The sequence below is a fragment of the Cetorhinus maximus genome, chromosome 11 (genome assembly GCF_964194155.1).
Source record: "Cetorhinus maximus chromosome 11, sCetMax3.hap1.1, whole genome shotgun sequence".
NCBI classification, from domain to species: Eukaryota; Metazoa; Chordata; class Chondrichthyes; order Lamniformes; family Cetorhinidae; genus Cetorhinus; species Cetorhinus maximus.
In genome coordinates, this window is record NC_135889.1 from 65,947,231 (window position 1) to 65,969,924 (window position 22,694).

The window sequence follows — 22,694 nt, forward strand, 5'->3', positions numbered from 1 at the left end:
CGTTCCTTTGTTACAACAGCAGCGACACTTCAAAAATACATCACTGACTGAAGTGCTTTAGAATTTCTTGAGGTTGTGTAGGTACAATATAAACACAAAACAAGAAAGTTATTTAAAATTCATTAACCTACTGTGAACTGTCTTCATTATTTATTCTTTTAAGTTCACGTATATGCAGATTTCGGACTCTCTCCAGGCGTTCAAGCTCTGCTTGAATTTCAGCTTCCTCCTGTTTATTCCAAAGGGAAATAAATTTGAACATTGTTCAACTACTCAGTCATCCACAAAAACCTACAATCAGCTTTCTTTGAGAGTGTTACATATCACAATTCATCCAGGGTATGTACCACGCACAGTTGAGGATTTAAATTCAATACAATTAACTAGCATCATAAACTAAATGCCAGCACGATTGGTACCAATCTGAGCCAAGACCCCATCATTCATATGGATACTCACATTAGTGGGCTGGACTTGGAAAGTGAAGGAACTATATTGAAATTTTCTTACAATACGAAATTGAGGAACATGGCAAATTGTGAAAAGCTGCAGGAAGATATAGACTACAAAGATGGGCAGCTAGTTAGTAGATACAGATCAAAAGTTGAGAAATATAAGGCAATAAACTTTGGTGGTCAATACAGAAAAAGGAAACATATCTTAAATGGAGTAGAGAAACAGGCATGCAAGTCATTAAAGGTTGTATTAAAATAGATATGGTCAGAAAATGGGCAAATGTAATCCTTGGTTTTGAATCTAGATGCAAAGAATACAATAGCAACGTGACAATGTTCAACTTGTATAACACTTCAGCTAGGTAGCAGTTGGGTGTACTGTGAACAGTTTTAGGCATAAAAGCAATGGAAACAGTGCAGCGTCGACTCACTAGGATATTTCAAGAGGTGAGGGATTAGTTATGAAAGGCTTGACAAGTGCAGATTTTGTTCTCCAGGTGAGAAGACTGGACAGATGTCTTCAAGATTATGAAATATCATACAAGGTAGATAGTAACAAGCAGCTTTTATTGGCTAGAAAGACATGAACATATTTAAGGTAACCACAAAAGAATTAGAGGGGGAGTTAGGAAAGCCTTATAATATGAATTCTCAGCCACAATCCACCACTGAAGCAAAGTCCGTAAATGTTTTAAAAAGGAAATTACATAGCCATTTAAAAAAAAAGTTAAAATGAATGGCAGAGCGCCAACTAGGATTACATCAGATAGCTCATGTGGAGAAAATATACCAAATACTTGATTGACCAAATGGCTTCTTTCCATTCTGCATGATGATGATTATAAAAGGCCCACATCTCTATCAATTAATTAAGGCTTCTAATAACATAAAAACTGCTAAAAAATAATTTTAAATGGTTACTTCTAAATTAAACTAATTTCCATAGGTTGAGGTGAAAACATTGACATAAATATGATAATGTTTATTAGGATGCCGTATATATATATATATATATATAAAAGAGTATTCCTTTAACTCAGAAGTTATAAACTTCAAGTTGTGTTAAACTGCAAATGGATGCCCTAATTATAAATAACAATCCCTCAGCAAGAAAGCATATCACCAAATAAACATACTTCAAAAAACATTATTGGATTGATGCAATTATTTGCAAAATCAAGAGCAAACAAGTTCTGAAAATCAAGATCAAGCGAGCTTTTGCCCTTCTGCTCTTTCTAACTCAATAGCAGGCCGAAGAGAAATATTGTACTTCCTTTTTAGATTTTCATATATAGTTATGTTTAAAGCTTAGGCTTTTGAGTTGGATTTAATAAATATGCTATTTATTTATGCAACTGTAAAACATGTTATGAAATGTCTTGTACATGAAGCTAAAGGAGGCAATTAGTAAAATAAAATTTGTTGACATGTATTATGCAACACTGTAAATTACACATCAAATTCCAAGTAAGGCAACATTGTTACAAATACAAAGTTTATAAGATTATGTTTTTGGGACACTAAGGTAAAATGGAGGAATCAAAGGGAATATGTGACCTGCTCTGCCCAACAAGAAGCCTGGGTGGGTTGGCTGTTAAAGGTTAAAATAAAGGGGAAGAAGATGCAAGATGTTCACACCTGTAGACAATGGTGAGAGCATCTGTGCTGACTGTGGGTAGAGATTAATCGCCAACTGTCACACAGAGATGTTAGGAATGTCAGGTTTTATGAAGGGATATATTTTAAACTGTATTTAATTTCAAGCTGGAATGGAGTTTGGGGTCTAGAAGATAGATAATTGCCATTTCTACCTGGATACAAGGCCCATGTGATTCACATTGCCACAGAGATGGGCTTTGTGGAGGGAAGAGTCCATAGCAATCCATTGTAGCATCAGTTTAAAGGGTTTCCTAAGATATCTCAGAACCTCTCAGGCCCAAATTAGTCGGTCTGTAAGAACAGAATTTTACGGCTCCGTCGCAGCAGGAGCAACGACAAAGTCCATTTACTTCAGCAGGAACATAAAATCCCACCGGCGTAAAATTCTGCCCTAAGACTCTGAGACAGCAGGAGATAGAGGCAGCTGGTCCTACACCTGAAGCAGAGAAAATGCTGGTCCTAATATTCACCATGCAGAAACTTGTGGGAGCTTGCACTCATATTAAAGAGATCAAGTTCATGAGGATTTAAAGGAGGCTGCAAGATTCGCCTAGCTTGAGTCAGAGAGCAGGAATCTTCCATGCACCACACACAGCAAAAGTCAGGACTTGGATTAGAAGTTGCCTGGCTGGGAAAGGAAAAAGGAGCCAGGTCATCAGGAGCAGAGAATAACTTTGTACTGGTTGTGGGAGAATGGAATGCCTACTTAAGGGAAAAAAATATCCATGGTAGGGGAATTTTGGTTGTTTTAAAAGTTAAATGGGGAAACTTTTCGGTAGTTTGGAGTTGTCTACAAAATTAGTGTTTAGTCCTATTGCTTATAGTTTTTTATTACAGTAAAAGTCTTATAACTTGAAATCTTGCTGTGTGATCCTTCCAAACAGGCACTGGGAATGCAAATGTCTTTTTTTAATACTTATCGGTTTCTACAGGGATTGTAACGTTAAAACTTTTTTTTAAAATGCTGTCTTCTCGTAGATATTAAAGGAAACCCCTGTTGATATTTTAGTATCGTTTATTTCACATACAAAAAAAATGTTGCATTATCTTTCAACTATTAGGTAATCCATGATAAAAACACAATTAGCAAGTGAGAAAACAATGTCAGCCATGGCTCAGCAGGGAGTACCCTTGCCTCTCTCGCCAGAAGATTGTGGGTTCAAGTCTCATTCCAGGAAATTAAGCCCATAATTCAGGCCGACACACCTGGGCAGTACCGAGGGACTTTGTACTGTCGGTGATCACATCTTTAGATGAGACGTTGAACAGATGCCTATCTGCCCCTCAGGTGGACATACAAGATCCTGTGGAACAATTCAGAAGAGTAGGGAATGCTCTCCAGTGTCCTGGCCAATATTTATCCCTCAACCAACATCACAAACAGATTATCTCATTGCTGCCTGTGGGATTTTGCTGAGCACAAATTAATTGTTCTATTTCCCAACATTATAATAGTATTTTTTTAAAATTCATTTATGGGATATGGGCATTGTTGGCTCAGTCAGCATTTATTGCCCATCCCTGATTGCCCTTGTGAATGTGGTGGTGAGCTGCCTTCTCGAACTGTTGCAGTCCATGTGATGTAGGTACATCCACAGTGCTGTTGGGGGGGTGGGGGGTGGAGAGAGGGAGTTCCAAGATTTTGACCCAGCGACAGTAAATGAACGACGATAAATTTCCAAGTCAGGATGGTATGAGAATAGTAAACACAATGCCGTTGGTCAAAAAAAGTTGTAAAGATCTGCCATACAATTACAGACCAGTTTAACTTTGGTGGTGGGGGAAACTTCTAGAAACAATTATTCGGGATAGAATTAATAGTCACATGGAAAAATGTGGATTGATTCAGAAGAGTCAGCACGGATTTGTTAAAGGAAAATTGTGTCTAACTAACTTGGAGTTTTTTGAAGAGGTAACAGAAATGGTTGATGAGGGAAAGGCTGTTGATTTGGTGTACACGGACTTCCAAAAGGCGTTTGATACGGTGCCACACAACAGATTTGTGAGGAAAGTTATAGGTCATGGAATAAAAGGGACAGTAGCAACGTGGATGCAAAATTGGCTAAGGGATAGGAAACAGAGAATAATGGTTAATGGGCATTTTTCGGGCTGGAATAAGGTTTGTAATGGAGTTCCCCAGGGGTCGGTATTGGGACCCTTGCTTTTCCTGATATAAACTTGGGAGAATTGTAAACTGTGAGGACAGATAGGTGGCAGATAAGTTCAATGTGGAGAAGTGTGAGGTGATGCACTTTGGTACAAAGAACATACAGAGACAGTATAAAATAAAGGATATTAGTCTAAAGGGTGTGCAGGAACAGAGAGACCTGGATGTATATGTACATAAGTCATTAAAAGTGGCAGGACAGGTAGAGGGAGCTGTTTCTAAAGCATATAGTATTCTAGGCTTCATTAATAGGGGCATAGAATACAACAGCAGGGAGGTTTTGAAGAACTTATATAAGACACTGGTTAGACCTCAGCTGGAGTATTGTGTTCGAGAATGGTTCCAGGGATGAGACACTTCAGTTATGAGGAAAGGCTGGTGAAGTTGGGACTGTTTTCCTTGGACAGGAAAAGGCTAAGAGGAGACTTGATAGAAGTTCTCAAAATCATGGGGGGTCTAGACAGTAGATAGGGAGAAACTGTTCCTGCTCGTAAACGGATGGAGAACCAGAGGGCACAGTTTTAAGGTGTTTTGCAAAGGAAGCAAATGCGAGGTGAGAAAAAGCTCACACACACACTGAATAGTTAGGGTTTGGGATGCATTGCCTGGAAGTGTGGTAGAGGCAGGTTCGACTGATGTATTTGAGAGCATTGGATGATTATTTAAATAGAAACATTGTGCATGGTTATGGGGAAAAGGCAGGAGATTGGCACTAAGTTAAAATGCTCAGAGAGCCGGTGCAGACATGATGGGCCGAATGGCCTCCTTCTGCACCGTAACGATTCTGTATGTGGCTTGGAGGGGGAACTTCCAGGTGGTGGTGTTCCCATGTGTCTACTGTCCTTGTCCTTCTAGCTGGTAGTGGTCGTGTGCTTGGAAAGTGCTGTCTAAAGAGCCTTGGTGAGTTTCTGCAGTGCATCTTGTAGATGGTACACACTGCTGCCACTGTGCGTCAGTGGTGGAGGGAGTGGATGTTTGTGGATGGGCTATCAATCAAGCGGGCTGCTTTGTCCTGGATGGTGTCGAGCTTCTTGAGTGTTGATGGAGCTGCACTCATCCAGGCAAGTGGAGAGTATTCCGTCACACTCCTGACTTTGCCCTGTAGATGGTGGACAGGCTTTGGGGAATCAGGAGGTGAGTTACTTGCTGCAGGATTCCTAGCCTCTGACCTGTTCTTGTAGCCACAGCATTTATATGGCTAGTCCAGTTAGTTTTTCATCAATGGCAACCCCTAGGATGTTGATAGCGGGTGATTCAGCGATAGTAATGTCATTGAATGTCATGGGGCGGTGGTTACATTCTGTCTTGTTGGAAATGGTCATTGCCTGGCACTTGTGTGGTGCAAATGTTACTTGCCACTTGTCAGCCCAAGCCCGGATATTGTCCAGGTCTTGCTGCATTTGGACATGGACAGCTTCCATGTAACTAGTAACTACTTTTCTAAAATATTGAGTTGTCTGTAAAGCTCTTTGGAACATCTTCACATGATGAGTGACGCTAAAAACGCAAGTTTTTTCCTTCAGCCTCAGTACCTGTGCTGAGTACTTAAGCTTTGATTTTAGGAATAGGAGACAGAATAATTTTGATAGCTGTACAAAATTAATAGTTTTTGGGTAGATATTAAATGATCTCAAGCTTCAGCTCTTGTAAGCTCCCTATTTCAAATGTAATCTCATGGCTGGTGATATCCCCGCCAACCCTTCCACTTAAAACTTAGCACCAGAATCAATGTACCTTCTTAAGATGTCCTAATCTAAGTTTGAAGATCTCTTCCTGTTCATGGTACTCTGCTATTGTCAACCTAGATAAGACAAGAATATCAAAACCAAGTATTACCATTTGGATCACAAAATAGACTAGAAGCTGCTGCAGGAAGTATAATTCTAAAATTCAAGTTTATTGTACATCCAAAATAACCCAGTCATACCTAGATACTAACATCTCCAAACCTTTTGCATTAAGTCAATTCTCAAAAGAGTTGAGAATGATTAGTTGTGCATATGCAGTATTTCTGATAGCTGCAGAACAATGCTTCTGTGTAAGTCCTAATAATTTAATCTTCTATTTTTGTAGGACAATGCAGCATGATGATTAGCATAGAATACTTCCTGTTTGCATGTAAATTAAGTATCAGAAGTGCTATATCTCAACATGCAAGTTGCACTGTTTTTGGAAAAAGTAGCTTACATGTATTATTTCCACAGAATATCAAAATGTTGAGCATGGCTTGCTTCAGCTATATTAATCTAGGTTTTAACCTCAGCTCTTAACATTGACAGACAGACAGGAACGTACAGTGAGGTCCACTTAAGTATCTGGTAAATAACTTACAAACTTAAAAGAATGAAATATCTCAACATAAATCATTTACTTACGTCTTGCAATGTTAACCAATTCCAACAAATTAAATGAATCACTTTAAATGAAAGTTCCTGCTACTTTATTTATCTTACTCGACTGGCATATAAGATAGTGTACTGGAAAACTCATTGATTTCCTTAACCTCCCAAACTCAGCTTTAATTGCACTGGGAATAGAACAAATCAACATTAGGGCAAACTGTGGCACTGGTTTAAGATGGCAAGGGCATCGGTATCAGTGGTATAAATAAGGTAATATAATATGAGCAAGCATTTGCCCTGGTGGCAGCATTCCAACTTGAGTCAGAAGAAGATGCTCCAGACAGTCCTTGCAAGTGGAGACCGGAGTTTTGATTCTGAACTCTGAGCTCATCTAGCAGTACACTCGCATCTGGTAGGTGTAGGTAACCCCACTGCGTCCCGCGTCCCTCTCCCCTGCAACTTCATCATGAGTTGTCAGAGCTCAGGAATTTCCTGCAGTAAGCAATTATTTTAAGATAAACAGCCATTTCAAATTAATAAATATATTTTCTGGCGAATGCACATTTCACTTAAGTGGGCTCTACTGTAGCAATGCAATACTGTTCAAGCTAATTTTGGCATAAATGCCACCAAATAAGTATTAAATTGGTGTACATTGTTACCATTGAGTGTTTGACTCTTAAAATAGGGATAATAATGAGACTGTTCATATGCAGCAGGGTGAAATAAACTACATTTAAGATTACTCCAGTTTAATCAGATGTCCAAGCATGCACAATGGAACCAAGTTTCATTAGTTTGTAAAAATCTTGTGAACAATAGCGTATTGTTAAAAGCTTCAGGTTTATTAAATGGATATGTAAATGCAAAAAGTCACTCACTACAGAGGTTATGTTGTAATATTTAAGAGTTTAAAAAATAATTATCTATTTAGTTTGTAAAATATACCAGTACATGTAGGGCTGACACACGTATGCTGCTTGCACATAAATTTTCATAAATCCCATTAGCATCAAGAAATTATGAGAAAGCATTTCTTATTTTTCATCGGGCATGACTCATTTCCTACAGTCTGTATAATGTAATAAGACATTTCACAATAAGATAAAAGTAACTTACAACTGTGGAAGGTTTGGCCTAACAAAAGGATCATTTTCTGCACCATTGACAGCCTTTGTTTTGCGCTGTTTTAGCTCAGAGTTTGCTGCTGGAGTCTGCAGATTTTGAGTTGGAGGAGGCTTTCTCTTTGCCAGCAACTTCCTTTGTCTTTCTATTTCTTCCCTCTGTTGATTTATCCATTCCTGTTGTCTATATTCAAAAGCAGACATTAAGATAATCTGTGAGCACATTTTAGGAATAAAAGTGAATCTCCTCTGATGCTGCTCATTCGTGGTGAGCCAGAGCATGTTTTATATTTAAAATGTTTTCTGCCTGGTGATGGAGCTGGAGGAGTGGGAGGTCTTCAATGGAATTGGAAACAGGTGTGAGGAAGAGAGAAAGGGAGAAGTAAAGAGCAAGCAATAGTTGGGGTGGTGAAGGAGAGACCATATATGGCTAGGTGATAGACTGTAGGAAAGAAAAAAGGGAGACACTACCATTGATACTTACTTTACAAGATTCTGAAATGCATAGCCATCAGTCCATTGCTCAGTGAACGAAGCACCATGTCGCACTGTAGTGAAATGCCCCAGTCGTAGTCTGTCCTGCATGCTCTTCTCTCTGCTAGATTGCTTCTCTTGCTTACTCTAAACCGCAAGAATCGCTTTAATAGCTTACCATTCTATTTTCAGTAAATTGTAATTTAAATATATTTATTTTATTGCTTTTTCATTTGGTGCTTCTTGCAAAGATGGCCTCTAATAACATGACGGAGTTAAAAATACTATTCAATATCAATGCATCAAAATAATATTTGTAGATTTACTGTAAACAGAAGAAATGCTCAGTATGATGGAGTGTCAAGGCTAGCACTCCACTGTGGGATTACTTGGAAAACAAGATACCATTTTACATCTGTCACTATTTTAGCAATCAGGTAAATCAAGGTATCTTCTATCAAGTTTGGCGAAGGAAATGTCAGATACACCAGAAATGCTCATATCGAAGAACAGAAACATACAAACAGAAACTGTACACCAAGAGAGATGGGAGTAGTGTATTTCACTGAGACAACTTGGGAAGGGGGAGGGAAGGAAGTTTTACACAGTTTAGATCAACACAAGGAAAATTCTAAAGTCAAAAAGCGTAAAAAAGGGTACTTCACAACTGCAGTAAAGGTTTGCTCATAGTTGTAAAACCTTTGTTTTTATTGTATAGATAAAAATGTTCTTGTACAACTTTGGAAAAACTGTTCCAAATGGAGTGTGGGGAATTGTGAGGTCATTCATCAGAATATTTTGTAAATGGTGTGGAGGAATAGTAGGATTTAGGGGCCCGCATGTCGAAATAACAAAAGGCTAGTGGGGAGGTTTAAAAAAAAGTAAAAAGATCTATAGAATGTTAACCCTTATCTTAACCAAAGGGTGGGAGTTATGCTTCATTTGTATAAAGCTCTGATTAGGCTGCATCGGAAGCACTGCATTCAGATTTGGACACAGCATCTCAGGAAGGATACACTAGCCTTGGAGGAGGTGCAGCTCAGATTCACCAGATGACATGGGAACGAAAAAAGGGTTAGATTATGAGGACAGGGTGAATAGACTAGGCTCCCTGGTGCATAGAAGGTAAAGCAGATATCTAATTGAAATGTTTCTGATGAAAAAAAGATTTGATAGAGTACATAAAAATAAACAATTTCTTCTGGTGGAAGAATTTAGAGCGAGAGGGCATAACCTTGAAACAAAAGCAGGGCAGTTCAAGGGTGAGGTCAGAAGCACTTCTTCGCACAGAGCATAGTAGAAATTTAGAACACCCACCCCAAAACTGAATAATGGAACAAGCTTGAGGAGCTAAATGACTTCCTCCTATCCCTATGCTCTTACAGCTTACTGTGTAAAGCTATGATTCTACTTATAACCTTACCTTTTCAATCAATAATTTTTTGCTCATTGTCATACACTTGTTTAACCGTTCTTTGTACTTTTCAAGCAGTTTTTGCTGTTCATCTATTTGTCTCCTTAGATCACAGTTAGCCTGTTAAAATTCCAAATAATGTTATTAAAATTACAAAAATTACACCAAGGTAAGGACAATATATTGTGAAGTGTGTATATTTTTATGGTCAGATTCACAAGCCTATAATTTATATATAAACTGCAGATTACAAATTCAGGAAAACTTCGAGGCAAGGAATTGGCAATTATTGAACATCCTAAACTTTAAAAACATTTTGCATTAGCCAAATACAATTATACCCTTTCAACAAATAAATTGATTGAAAAAAGCCTTTTATTGCTCCAACACATAGCATAACAATCCATCTTCCATTTCGTATTGCTCAATTATATTTTCACATAGCATTAAATTTGGTGGAAGATTATTGGGAATGATTTCGTATCATGCAGGTTTTTGATAATATAATCTGCAATGATGTTTCGTCCCTGAAGGGCACCTAAATTTTAATTAGCTGCATGTTAAGGGCCTATGTTTTGCCCTTCTCCGGTTATCTAAACCTGGAGAAAGTTACTGCTCCTTAGAAAAAGACACTTGTCTTTCTACAGTGCCTTTCAAAACTACCGGACTTCTCAAACCGCTCTACAGCCAACAAATTAGCACTTTCAGAACAGGCAGCGAAGGCACCTGACTAGTGAGCAGGAACTGATGCCCATATTCTGCTTTCCAAAATAAGAACCTTGGAAAAGAATCAGATTATAAAATGCAATTGAACTTACAAAGTATGAATATTATAAGAATGTGCAACTATAAAGATTTGGTTCTAATTAATTTAGGAGTGATGTAAATAAAGGAAAAGAGAACAATACTGATGGTGGGAGTACTCAACAATACAGGTCATACAGGATGCAAGTTGGATATGTTTGTTTATGCTGTTACAATCTTATATACATGAAACCAAATGCAAAGTCTCTTGTAAGTTTTTTTATATCAGAGGTCAAATGACTACAGTGTTTCTTTCTGAGAGGGAAGAGAAACCATATGATGCAGTACACCTCGACTTGCCTTTAATAAATAGTCACATAAAAAAAACACTGCATTACAAGTCGGTGCACATCAAGGGCATGACATGAAAGTGGATTTAAAAACTGTCAAAAGGAACGAGAGCAGCCACTCATCTTACAAGGAAGCTATTCTGAAATGGTGGAAGCAATAAATTATATCCTCCAGAGCCCCTCCTGCTCCTGCTGTAAATAAATACAACTTGCATTGACATTGCACTTTACTACTGCAAAATCTAGGCTAAAATCTTAATGACAACGAAACTGTCAGTGTTTGCCATCATTACTCCTCTGAAACCGACAGCAACTTCTGAAGTCCATGCACGTGCAGAATAACACAGAAATCGAGAAGTTGCTGTCAGTGATTCTGCACTTTTTCCAGAGGGTGCCCGGTTGTGGACGCAATCAATTAGAAATCATTGAACTAATGAGAATAGTTATGCTATTAATCTTTCTGTAACAACTCTTGAGAAAATTGCACCTTGTTGAATGAGCTAGACCTGGGGTTTTAGCAGTGTACTAAGTTCAGAGTGACCACTAAACTGCCTCAATGGCCCTGAAAGTGTAATTCTATTGGCTGCATTTTACGTCCCATCCCCCAAGGCGTGTTTCCGGCTGGGCTCACCCCCCATAATACAGGGGCTGGGCGGGCGCTGAAATAGGCAGCCCACCTGTAATATTCAAATAGGTAATCAAGGGCCAATTAGGCTTGTTACCAAGCCAATAGACCTGGATAATACGTTGCCCATGCCAGAAAATATTTGGTGTGGGCTGCCAGGTGGGAGTGGGCAGCCCAATTTTTTTATAGGCAATCTCCAAAGGGTGGGGAAGAGTTGATCATTGGGGGCTGCTCTTTGCAGATCCAGGGGCAGCCCACACTAAGGTCAAATTCCCCCTTCTCCTTAACCATCCCCCACCCCACCAGCCTTAAACCCAGCTTGCCCATCCCCCTACCTGACCAGCTGAAACCCTCTCTGGCCAAGATCCCAGACTCACTGGCTTCAGGGAAACTTGGGCCTTCTCTGTCGTCTTTTTGAAGTCCCAGTAGCCGTCACTAATGCACTCTTGCCGCTGTCAGAATAGATGGAGCTGCCAGCAAATTCGACTGGCCAGCAGCTCCAGAGTGGGTGGGTGGGGAGGGGGGGCAATCCACCGGATATTTGTGGAATGTAAAATTTCTCCATTGTGAGAAAGATTACACAAATTTATTTTTTTCAGGGTTATATTTTAGTTTCTACTTTAATCCCATTATGCCCCATTTATTTCATCATTTGCATAATTTAAAAATAAAACTGTAGGGATTCAGTGGTTTTGACTTCCTGGTTTCTTGCCTGTGCAAATATTTCAATGTGATTGGCTGCTTGATGGCATCTTTGTTGTTGGACCCAGGAGATCCCCGACATTGAAAACATGGAAATCCATGCCAGTGATCTCTAGATCTGTGTGTCCAGGTGCTCTCTAAAGGACAGTGCATCAATGGATGGTATTTCCATGCAAGATGGAGGGCCAAAGCGATGTAAGAGTCGAGGCAAGTTGATCCAGAGGCGAGTAATGGCCTCAGTGGATTAACAGTGTTCACCAATAGATCCAGTATAAAAGCAGAGAGATAAACTGAGTCAGTAACAACAGGAAGCAAGTGAAAAGTGGCAGAACAAATGTCATTTGGCAGCATGAAGCTGAATAGGAACCAGCTCGCGCAAGTACGCCAAAGAACGTGCGGGAGGGGCGCTGGGGCACGCTCACCCGAGCAAGAGAATCTGTGGCCCACATGCACAAGTGAGTCAGCATGCGCACAAGTGAGTTTATGCGCTTGTGTGCACACGAGCAAGTCCTCCTGCTCCCTCCCCAAAAACCTATTCACAAAGCAGTCTAGGAGAGGAAGAAAACTCAGACTGAAAGAGAATCCGCTTCCGACCCTGTTTTCGTACAAATTCCACCGAGGCCAGCACAGTGTGTGCCACCTGAGGCGATTGCAAGGTCAGTGCTTGATAAACCAACTCCTTAGCTCAGGCTCGGTACCCACCCCTTTGCCCGTGGATTTGGGGCGCAGTCTGTCTTTTTTGAAATTATCAATTTATTGCTTTTTTAAAATTCATGTTTAATGTTGTGTGAAACCTTATCCTACTGAAAATCTGATTATCAGCCCCTTGAGTGATATAAAAATTGAAATGTGGCCCCCCCCAAGCATAAAGGTTGGCCAAGCCTGGACTAGACAATCAACATTTCCAACCACTGCATTATGCAAAAACATTTGAACTATTCAGCCAGAACAAGTGGAACCCAAGTCAAAGGCAGCCAGGGTCAAACTGCCTAGTGCTCTGAAGGCAACATCTTAAGTTTGATTTCCAATTCTGACCAAGGGGTCATTCAAGCATCAGAGGTGGTGCACAAAATAGCCAGAATAATCTCTGGTATCAGAGATTAGAGTTATGAGGAAAGACTGATTTGCTTTTCAGCAAATGCATCTGAGCTGCTAATAGGAGTATATAATAGTATAGAAAAGTTACAAGGGGAAAATTACTCAATAGTAAAGTGCCTGAGTAGGACAAGAACACAAGGTTCAAAATATTAAAAAACAAATTTAATTTGTAAGGTTATGTAACATAATTCAAACTATAATGCTGAATGTATGATTTACTTAAATTACAACTAGTTTTTTTTGTCTTGAAATTAATCCCAGTCATTTGGCAACCTACAACTTATTTTACTAGAAAATTGTTAACACCTGTCTTATATCCCCCAGATGTGAGGAAAAGTATATTATGGGTTATCAATATTACTGGATGTTGTAGCAATGTTGGCCTGGGAAGATTTCAGAAATCAAGCTCATTGTATATGTAATTAGCATTCCAAGTATCATTGCAAGGTATCACTTTCCTATATCTTGTGCAGCTAGATTTAGATTCACACTTCCTTTGCCAGCAGTTAACTTGCCCGGTTTATAGGTTTTCATTTGATTATCTGAATAATATTTGCTCAGAAAACCACCTGCTTTTGCATATTACCCTGGAGTGTAATCAGCTGATCAAAGTGTTAACAGGATTACTTACTCTCAGCAAGTCATCTATTCTGCCTTCTTTCTTCTCAAGGTCCAGATTCTTGTTGCTTTCAAGTGCAGCCAATTTTCCCATAGTGAGTTCAGTCTTCATAAAAATAAGGCATTAATTATTACAATCAGGATATGCCAAAAGTGCATACATTGCAAGAAAACATTTTTTAATCCTGCGCTTGAGGTTTGCACATTTAATCTGTAAATTGCAACTAATCTACAGTATATTAAAAATGTCTGTCTCAGAATTTCAAAAGGTAATACATCTGTAGGTGGCACTGTAAACTTAACATTAACATTACATGATAAATTGTTGGACAGCATAAATGGTAAATGGTAAGTACTCAAACAGAAAAGGCAGCAAGACAGAAATCATGCAAGCAGCCTGCTTTTAATTTAAAAATCAGTTGAAGGACTCATGGAAGCTTTAAGGTAAACACAGTACTGAGAAAAACATCTGAAGAGGAAGCATAATATTGAAAACGATCAGATGTTGGAGGCCCATTAGAAGAGACATCACGAATGCCATGAAATTCCAAAAGGATACAATTCCACCTCCTCCCCACACATACACACACACCATGCCACTCCCCAGCCGACGAAGGCTGATGAAATAATCACAATCTCCACAACAAATTGAGGAAGCAGCAGCATCAAAATTTGTGGCAGGTGAAAATTGGAACACAAACTTCCAGTTTGATCGAAGTAGGTAGCAAAGGAAATCCCGCTTCACGTCACCTACAAGAAGCAAGCTGCACTTCCTATTCCAGCCCAATTCAGACAATGCAGTCCAATTAGCATTTACCTGAGTTGTCTTGCAGGAGACAGAAATTAGTTTTGGCTGTAAAGCAGAAAGGTCCGCAAAAGCTAATGCAGTAGGGGATGGACTATTCTGCCGAACCTAAAACAAAAAGAAAGATTATATTTTACAGCATTGCAATTATCAGTATACTACCCAAGGCAAAGGGCCAGGTAAATGCTCCAAGTTCTTAAAAAGTGAAGACATGTGAAAAAATGACGAAGGAATAGTGCTGAAAGCTAAATGAAGTTGACAAAAAGTATTTTGGCTACCTTGTTAAACATTTTTTAAAAATACATGAATACTACCAATGAGTTGTTGAATGTGTTGACGTAAGACAAATTTGCAGATCTTTTTAGAAACAGAAAATAGAAACAGGAGTAGGTCATTCGGCCCTTCGAGCCTGCTCTGCCATTCAACATGATCATGGCTGATCCACTAACTCAACACCATACTCATTGACGCCTTTAGAGTCTAGCAATCTATTTCCTTCTTAAATATATTCAGTATCTTAAGCAGGGAAATCTGGACTAATTTACTTTTAAATTACAGTATCCACCATATCCAGTAAAGGGTTAATTGGTTAACGGTTTTGTTCTGATTTTCACGTTTGTTTGTATTTCAAAGGGTTGCCAGTGCCTCATCACTGAATAAAATTCACTAATGTTCTTTGAAAGCCCATCTTGAAAAGAGCAGCTGTTTGAGAGGAAGATAGCATTATTAGATGATCCTGTCCTTTGGAGCACCATCTACTGGCAGGCCAGTCCTTCTCTGTCTCCCTCTGTCCAAGTAAGTTTTACATAGAAACTCTAGTTGCTAAGTTTCAATCAGCCCACTGCCCTCGAATCTCACTGGCCAATTCTTACCTGCACCTGGTGACCCTGGTCACAATTATTCCGAAGGAATATACACCTCTGTGATTTGAAAGCATGTTGGCTGCTGAATTTGGAATTGATCTTTGATTGTGACTACTCCACAGGGTCCTTTATGTGAACTGCTGCTCTGTTTGCTCATTTGAACCTGCTTGCACTTAGGATGCTGACCCAACTGCATTCTACTTCTCCCTTCAACCAATCTCTGTTCACATCTGTTGGCTTCCATCACCACTGGTACAGCTGCCCCCGGTCTCCAATGTTCTATTCTGCTTTCAAGTCTCGCTGCTTTGCCAGGCATTCTCTCTACAGAGCTACTAATAGCCTTGCTGCTCAATCTGCTCTAATCTTTCATCTGCTGTCTGATGTTCTTCTGCCCAATATCGCTCCTTGTTGTTGTCTTCAATGACTTCATGCAGAACAGAATTTTAAAAATATTTGATCATGGGATGTCTGTGTCACTGGCTAGGCCAACATTTATTGCCTATTCCTAATTGACCTTCAGAAGGTGGTGGTGAGCTGCTTTCTTGAACTGCTGCAGTCCATATAGTGCAGGTACACCCGCAGTGCTGTTAGGGAGGAAGCTCCAGGATTTTGACCCAGCGACAGCGAAGGAACGGTGACATATTTCCAAGTCAGGGCATTGAGTGGCTTGAAGGGAAACTTCCAGATGGTGGTGTTCCCATGTGCCTGTTGCCCTTGTCCTTCAAGATGATAGTAGCCATGAGTTTGGAAGATACAGTCTAAGCAGGCTTGGTGAGTTTCTGCAGTGCACCTTGTAGATGGTACACACTGCTGCTATTGTGCTTCCGTGGTGGAGGGAGTGAATGTTTGTGGATGGGGTGCCAATCAAGCAGGCTGCTCTATCCTGGATGGTGTCAAGCTTCTTGCAAGTTGTTGGAGCTGCGCTCATCCAGGCAAATGGAGAGTATTCCATCACACTCCTGACTTGTGCCTTGTGGATGGTGGACAGGCTTTGGGGAGTCAGGAGGTGAGTTACTCCCAGGATTCCTAGCCTCTGACCTGCTCTTGTAGCCATAGTATTTATATGGCTAGTTCAGTTCAGTTTCTGATCAATGGTAGCCCCCAGAATGTTGATAGTGGGGGATTCGGTGATGGTAATGCCATTGAGCATCAAGGGGCGATGGTTGGATTCTCTCTTGTTGGAGATGGTCATTGCCTGGCACTTGTGCAGCACAAATGTTACTTGCCACTTATCAGCCCCAAGCCTGGATTACTGTCCAGGTCTTGCTTCATTTGGACATGGATTGCTTCAGTATCTGAAGAGTCGTGAACGGTGCTGAACATTGTGCAATCATCACTGAAGTGAACATCCCCATATCTGACCTTATGATAAAAGAAAGGTCATTAATGAAGCAGCTGAAGGTGGTTGGGCCTAGGACACTACTCTGAGGAACTCCTGCAGTGATGCCCTGGAACTGAGATAATTGACCTCCAACGACCACAGGCATCTTCTTTTGTGCTAAGTATGCCTCCAAGCGGCGGAGAGTTTTCCCCCTGATTCACATTGACTTCAGTTTTGCTAGGGCTCCTTGATGCCATACTCAGTCAAATGCTGCCTTGATGTTAAGGGCAGTCACTCACAACTAACCGCTGGAGTTCAGCTCTTTCGTCCATGTTTGAACCAAGGCTGTAATGAGGTCAGGAGCTGAGTACCCTGGCGGAACCCAAACTTAATGCCAGTGATCAGGTTATTGCTGAGCAAGTGCCGCTCGATAGCACTGTTGATGACCCCTTCCCTTCACTTTCCTGATGATTGAGTGTAGACTGATGGGGCGATAATTGGCCGGGTTGGGTCTGTCCTGCTTTTTTTTTTGCGTACAGGTCATACTTGGGCAATTTTCCACATTACCAGGTAGATGCCAGTGTTGTAGCTGTACTGGAACAGCTTGGCTAGGGACGCAGCAAGTTCTGGAGCACAAGTCTTCACTACTATTGCCAGAATATTGTCATGGTCCAGCACCTTCTGCCGTTTCTTGATATCACATGGAGTGAATCGAATTGGCTGTAGATTGGCATCTGTGATGCTGTGGAGCTCCGAGGGGGCCCAAATAGATAATCCACTCGGCATTTCTGGCTGAAGATTGTTGCAAATGCTTCTGCCTCATCTTTTGCACTGATGTGGTCTCCCTGGTCATTGAGGATGGAGATATTTGTATAGCCTCCTCATCCAGTGAGTTGTTTAATTGTCCACCACCATTCACGACTGGATGTGACAGGGCTGCAAAGCTTAGTTCTGATCCGTTGGTTGTGGGATCGCTTAACTTTGTCAATCACTTGCTGCTTATGGTGCTGCTGAGTTGTAGCTTCACCAGGTTGACACCTCATTTTTAGGTATGTCTACTGCTTCTCCTGGCATGCCCTCCTGCACTTCCTTGAACCAGGATTGATCCCCTGGCTTGGTGGTAATGGTGGAGTGGGGGACATACCAAGCCACAAGGTTACAGATTGTGGTAGAGTATCATTCTGTTGCTACTGATGGCCCACTGCGCCTCATGGTTGCAGAGTTGAGTTGCTAGATCTGTTTGAAATCTATCCCATTTAACACAGTGGTAGTGCCACATAACACAATGGAGGGTATCCTCAATGTGAAGACAGGGCTTTGTCGCCACAAGAACTGTGTGGTGGTCATAGTTGCATCTGCGGCAGGCAGGTTGGGGAGGATGAGGTCAAGTATGATTTTCCTTCTTGTTGGATCCCTCACCATCTCCCGCAGACCCAGTCTAGCAGCTATGTCCTTTAGGACTCGGCCAGCTTGGCCTGTAGTTGTACTAACGAGCCACTCTTGGTGATGGACATTGAAGTCCCCCACCCAGAGTACATTCTGCACCCTTGCCACCCTCGGTGCTTCCTCCAAGTGGTGTTCATCATGGAGGAGTACTGATTCATTAGCTGAGGCGGGGGATTGTATGTGGTAATCAGCAGGAGGTTTCCTTGCCCATGACTGACCTGATGCCATGAAACTTCATGGGGTGCGGAGTCAATGATGAGGACTCCCAGGGCAACTCCCTCCAGACTGTATACCACTGTGCCGGCACCTCTGCTGGATCTGTCCTGCTGGTGGGACAGGACATTCCCAGGGATGGCGATGGTTATGTCTGGGACATTGTCTGTAAGGTAGGTTTCTGTGAATATGACTATGTCAGGTTGTCGCTGTCCCAATTTTGGCACTAGCCTCCAGATGTTAGGAGGAGGACTTAGCAGGGTTCACAGGTTGGAGTTTGCCATTGTCGTTTCTGGTGCCTAAGTCGATGCTAGGTGATCCACTCGTTCGCATTCCTTTTAGACATTTTAGTGGTTTGATGCAACTGAGTGGCTTGCTAGGCCATTTCAGAGGGCAGTTAAGAGTCAACCACATTGCTGTGGATCTGGAGTCACACATGTAGGCCAGACCAGGTAAGGATGACAGATTCCCTAAAGGCCATTAGTGAACCAGATGGGTTAAAAAGACCACCCTGTCATCAAATCCATAATTAACCAAGGTCTCTGATCATGTTGTAACTTCCCAGTTCCATGCCCACTTCTCCCATAATTTTATGTTTGAATCTCTCCAGCCTAGTTTTTCTATGCTTATGGCACCCTAGCTGCCCTGGTCAAAGTCACTGACATCTTCTGTGGCCATGAAACATCATCCCATTGCATCTCAAAAGTACAATTTTTGACAATATAATCCTCTGCTGATTGTGTGGTTCCACAACCACCCATGCCAACTCTGCATCAAGAGAAATGGGTTCTCTGTGTACACCCCAACGGGTCCATTAATGGCCGTTTTCCCGTCCGTACTTAAACGTTCATTTGTGGTCGCTGGTCAGTATCAATCAACTTCCACAAATGCAAGTGACAATCCACTTTACCACACCATTTCCAACGACCCAGTAAGAACCTTTGTCGTCAAGTTGCACGTTTGTCATTATGTCATGAATAAACTAGAATTTCCTCGCAATTGAATAATGCTGCCTCCCCATGGACTCCATCTCCCTTAATGGCTGCTTAATCACGCTGAACTAGTCACTGACAAGACCATCACTTAGCTTTTACCCACTTCCAATAACATCCACATCTCTTTGCTTCTGCAACACTGTGCAGCCTCACCTGCATTACATTGAGAACCTTACCCTTGATTTATTCACTTGTAGACTTTTTTTACGAACATTCAACTTTGCTGGCTTTAACTTCCACAGCTTCCAACTTGTCTAAACATCTACTGCCAGCACCATCTTACCTGCCCATCACTCCTATGCTTAGTGACCTATATTAGGTCTCTGTTCCCCCAACACACTGAACTTAAAATCTTCACCCTTATCTGCAAATCTCTCCATGGTCTCAGCTCCCCTTTTTCTGCGACCTTCTCCAGCCTTGCATCCCATCCTGCAACCCAGTCGTCTGACTCTCTCGCTTTCTCCGCACCCCTCCTACCTCAGTCCCGCTATCCAGAACACCCTCCCTAAACCTATCCAACTCTCTACTCTTTTTACCGTCATAAGTCTCTCACCACTGATCAAACCTTCAGGCACCTCTCAAATCTGCAAAGCTTCAGCATCCATGAAGTGCTGTGGGGCTTTTTGTATCTTAATGTGTTATGTAAATATAATCCATTGCCTTCAGTGGAATGAATAGGTACAGAATACAAGACACTTTCAGTGCTCAGAGCAAGTAGTGCAATATCCATATGGTTGCATCAAAAACCAGATGGGATAACTCATATTACAAGGTGGCATTCATCTTAAGTTTGTTTCAAGCAACTGGGAGAAACTGAATAGTCATTCTAATTGCAAATGTGTCTTAAATTATGACTTGTGCTGTGTATGAGTAATTGTGAAGCATTTCCTATCAATAATTTAATTGGTTAAACATTTAGTAAAAAATGCAAGAATTTTTAAATGTGCATGTTTTATTATTTTTCCCATGCCTAAATAATTCAGACAACATACTACTCAAGTCAAAATCCACCCCCTTTACATTTTTCTGACACTTTAATACCACCATACAATTCTTTTAGTAAAGCTAAGGAAACACCTGGTCCTTGGCCTCTAGTGCTCTTAAACAAAAAGGAAGGCAGAAATTATTTACCTGCTTTCAATTTTTTTCCCCTTCCCCTTAATGGAAGTTATCTTCCAGATAACCAGTTCATATCTAAAACTCACCAAGAATCAAAGTAATGTTTTGCTTTGCCAAGAGCAAATCTACAACATTTTATACATGTCACTTTCACGAAGTCAAGGCTATTTATGAGGAAGATTCAAACTTACAGATGAAGTAGCAGAATGAGAAAAGGAATTCTGAGGGGATCGAATTGAAGGTGGTACACCTCTCACTGGACTGGTACCATTACCGCCTGTGTACTGGAAAATTTGAAGAAAATCCAACATATAATCCCAGTATTCTTTAAACATTCAGAAAGCTAAATGGTCTCTATTAAAAAGAGTATCATCAACAAATTATTCCAGCTTTAAAAAGCAACAATGCTGTTGTAATTAACAGGTTCCTAATAATGCATGGCATGGGAAATCATCAGCATAGGAAAACAACAAAAATGGTATGTCAACAAATTAAATTTATTGCAATTGCTCCTGAGGGACAAATATGCACCAAGTTTTGGAATTTGAATTCTTAAGTTTTAGGGAAAATCAAAATTGCAAATTTTGGAATATTCTATGATTTAAAATAATCTATACAATGCTTACATCAAAATAGTCACTAATTTTATGTCCTCTTCCACCAGCTTTACCTGAACAAAAAATAAAAATAAAAAACAGATTATCTGATAATATACAACTGTATATATAAGTACTGCCAACTGAAGTATTACTTTCTCAAATTATCTTGAATGAGTTGTGAACAGACATTTACTCAACCCTTTATAAATTATTGAATTTTGCAGGAACACATTCTTTGTTTACAAGGCACATATTCACCATACACAAAAAAAAATTATTTTAAAAGACACTACAGCACACTTCTTAATTAATAATTGAAGCAGTTATGTTAACCTGAAGTTAGCTGGCATCAGCGTACACACATCTGCAATAATAATGTGAATTTAATGTTGCTCAGATCTCTGCCATTAGGAGAAGCATGCAAGAACAGCCAAGCAACTAATTATGTTTTTGCCATTTTGTTTCCTCCTTTACTCAATCATTTAATTTAGTACTCTCCATTGTTAAAGGTGTTGGCCTCCTCCCAGGGTACCAATTCACATATCCCACATGTGAGCCTCAAGAGCAAGTGTTACAAGGATGGTCGGGAATGGGCATTCGGATCATCTGTACATGTAAGCAAAGGTGGCTGATTGACAAATAAAAGCAGGAATTCTGCATGCCTTCTCTCCCTAATGCAGGAGCACCAAGACCAATTGTCATGTTAGCCATTTTTAAAAAAATGTTTACAATGAAGCACCAGTATAACTTCCTTCCGATTTAGGAAACTTGCTATGTTGGGAATTATGAGATGTGCTATTGGCCTAGTAGTCCAAGACAATGTGCTAGAGCACTAGAGCTAGAGCGTAACTATGTACCATATAATATCAAGAATAGTATTATTAGTCAACCAGTAAAAAGTGGCCTGGCCATCATCATCTAGTCAGTAAATTCTCCACTTTATTTGAAACAGTGCGTTTTAGATTCAGTTCAATGACTCACTAAATATTCAACATTTCTATACATGTGAAACTTAAACTAAATAAAATATGGCGAAATCCAAAGTTGTGCCAACGTTTCTGCCGTTGTAGAAAGATACTGTTTGGATAAGCATTTGTGATTACTCTGCAGCAAGAATACAGCTTCCAACATCTACATGGGCATAAACAGAAAATGTTGGAAATACCCAGCCTGTCTGGCAGCATCTGTGAAGAAAGGAACAGAGTTAATGTTTCAGGTCATGACCTTTCTGATAGGTCATGACCTGAAAGAAAAACTAGTTTTTCTTTCTCCACAACGCTGCCAGACTTGCTGAGTATTTCCAGCTTTTTCTATGTTTATTTCAAATTTCCAGCATCTGCAGTATTTCGCTTTTGTATCTACATAGGCATAATAGGAGAAAGACATTTCCAGCTATAAACCGATGTGTAGGTCGCAAGTATGTAGAATTACATAGAATTTATAACAAAGAAACAGGACATTTGAACCAACTGGCTCATGCCAGAGTTTATGCTCCTCATAAACCTTCTCCAATCCTATTTATCTAACCCTATCTACATATCCTTCTACTCATCTGTCCCTC

At 40.4% G+C, this 22,694-nt stretch overlaps 1 protein-coding gene across 9 annotated transcripts in view; it reads right to left on the reverse strand.

Annotated features, from left to right (window-relative positions):
• LOC144686660 (serine/threonine-protein kinase tousled-like 1) overlaps nt 1-22,694 on the reverse strand; it is a 184,622-nt gene that overhangs the window by 50,499 nt on the left and 111,429 nt on the right. For 8 of the 9 annotated variants that reach the window (XM_078552153.1, XM_078552154.1, XM_078552152.1 and 5 more), the window contains 9 exons: nt 21,161-21,204; nt 20,726-20,818; nt 14,590-14,685; nt 13,786-13,878; nt 9,645-9,755; nt 8,232-8,368; nt 7,743-7,931; nt 6,016-6,082; nt 132-229 (listed from right to left, as the gene is read on the reverse strand). In XM_078552153.1, the coding sequence (XP_078408279.1) occupies nt 132-229; nt 6,016-6,082; nt 7,743-7,931; nt 8,232-8,368; nt 9,645-9,755; nt 13,786-13,878; nt 14,590-14,685; nt 20,726-20,818; nt 21,161-21,204 (928 nt within the window). The remainder of the gene's footprint in view (nt 1-131; nt 230-6,015; nt 6,083-7,742; nt 7,932-8,231; nt 8,369-9,644; nt 9,756-13,785; nt 13,879-14,589; nt 14,686-20,725; nt 20,819-21,160; nt 21,205-22,694) is intronic. The other variant, XM_078552155.1, reaches the window with a different exon arrangement.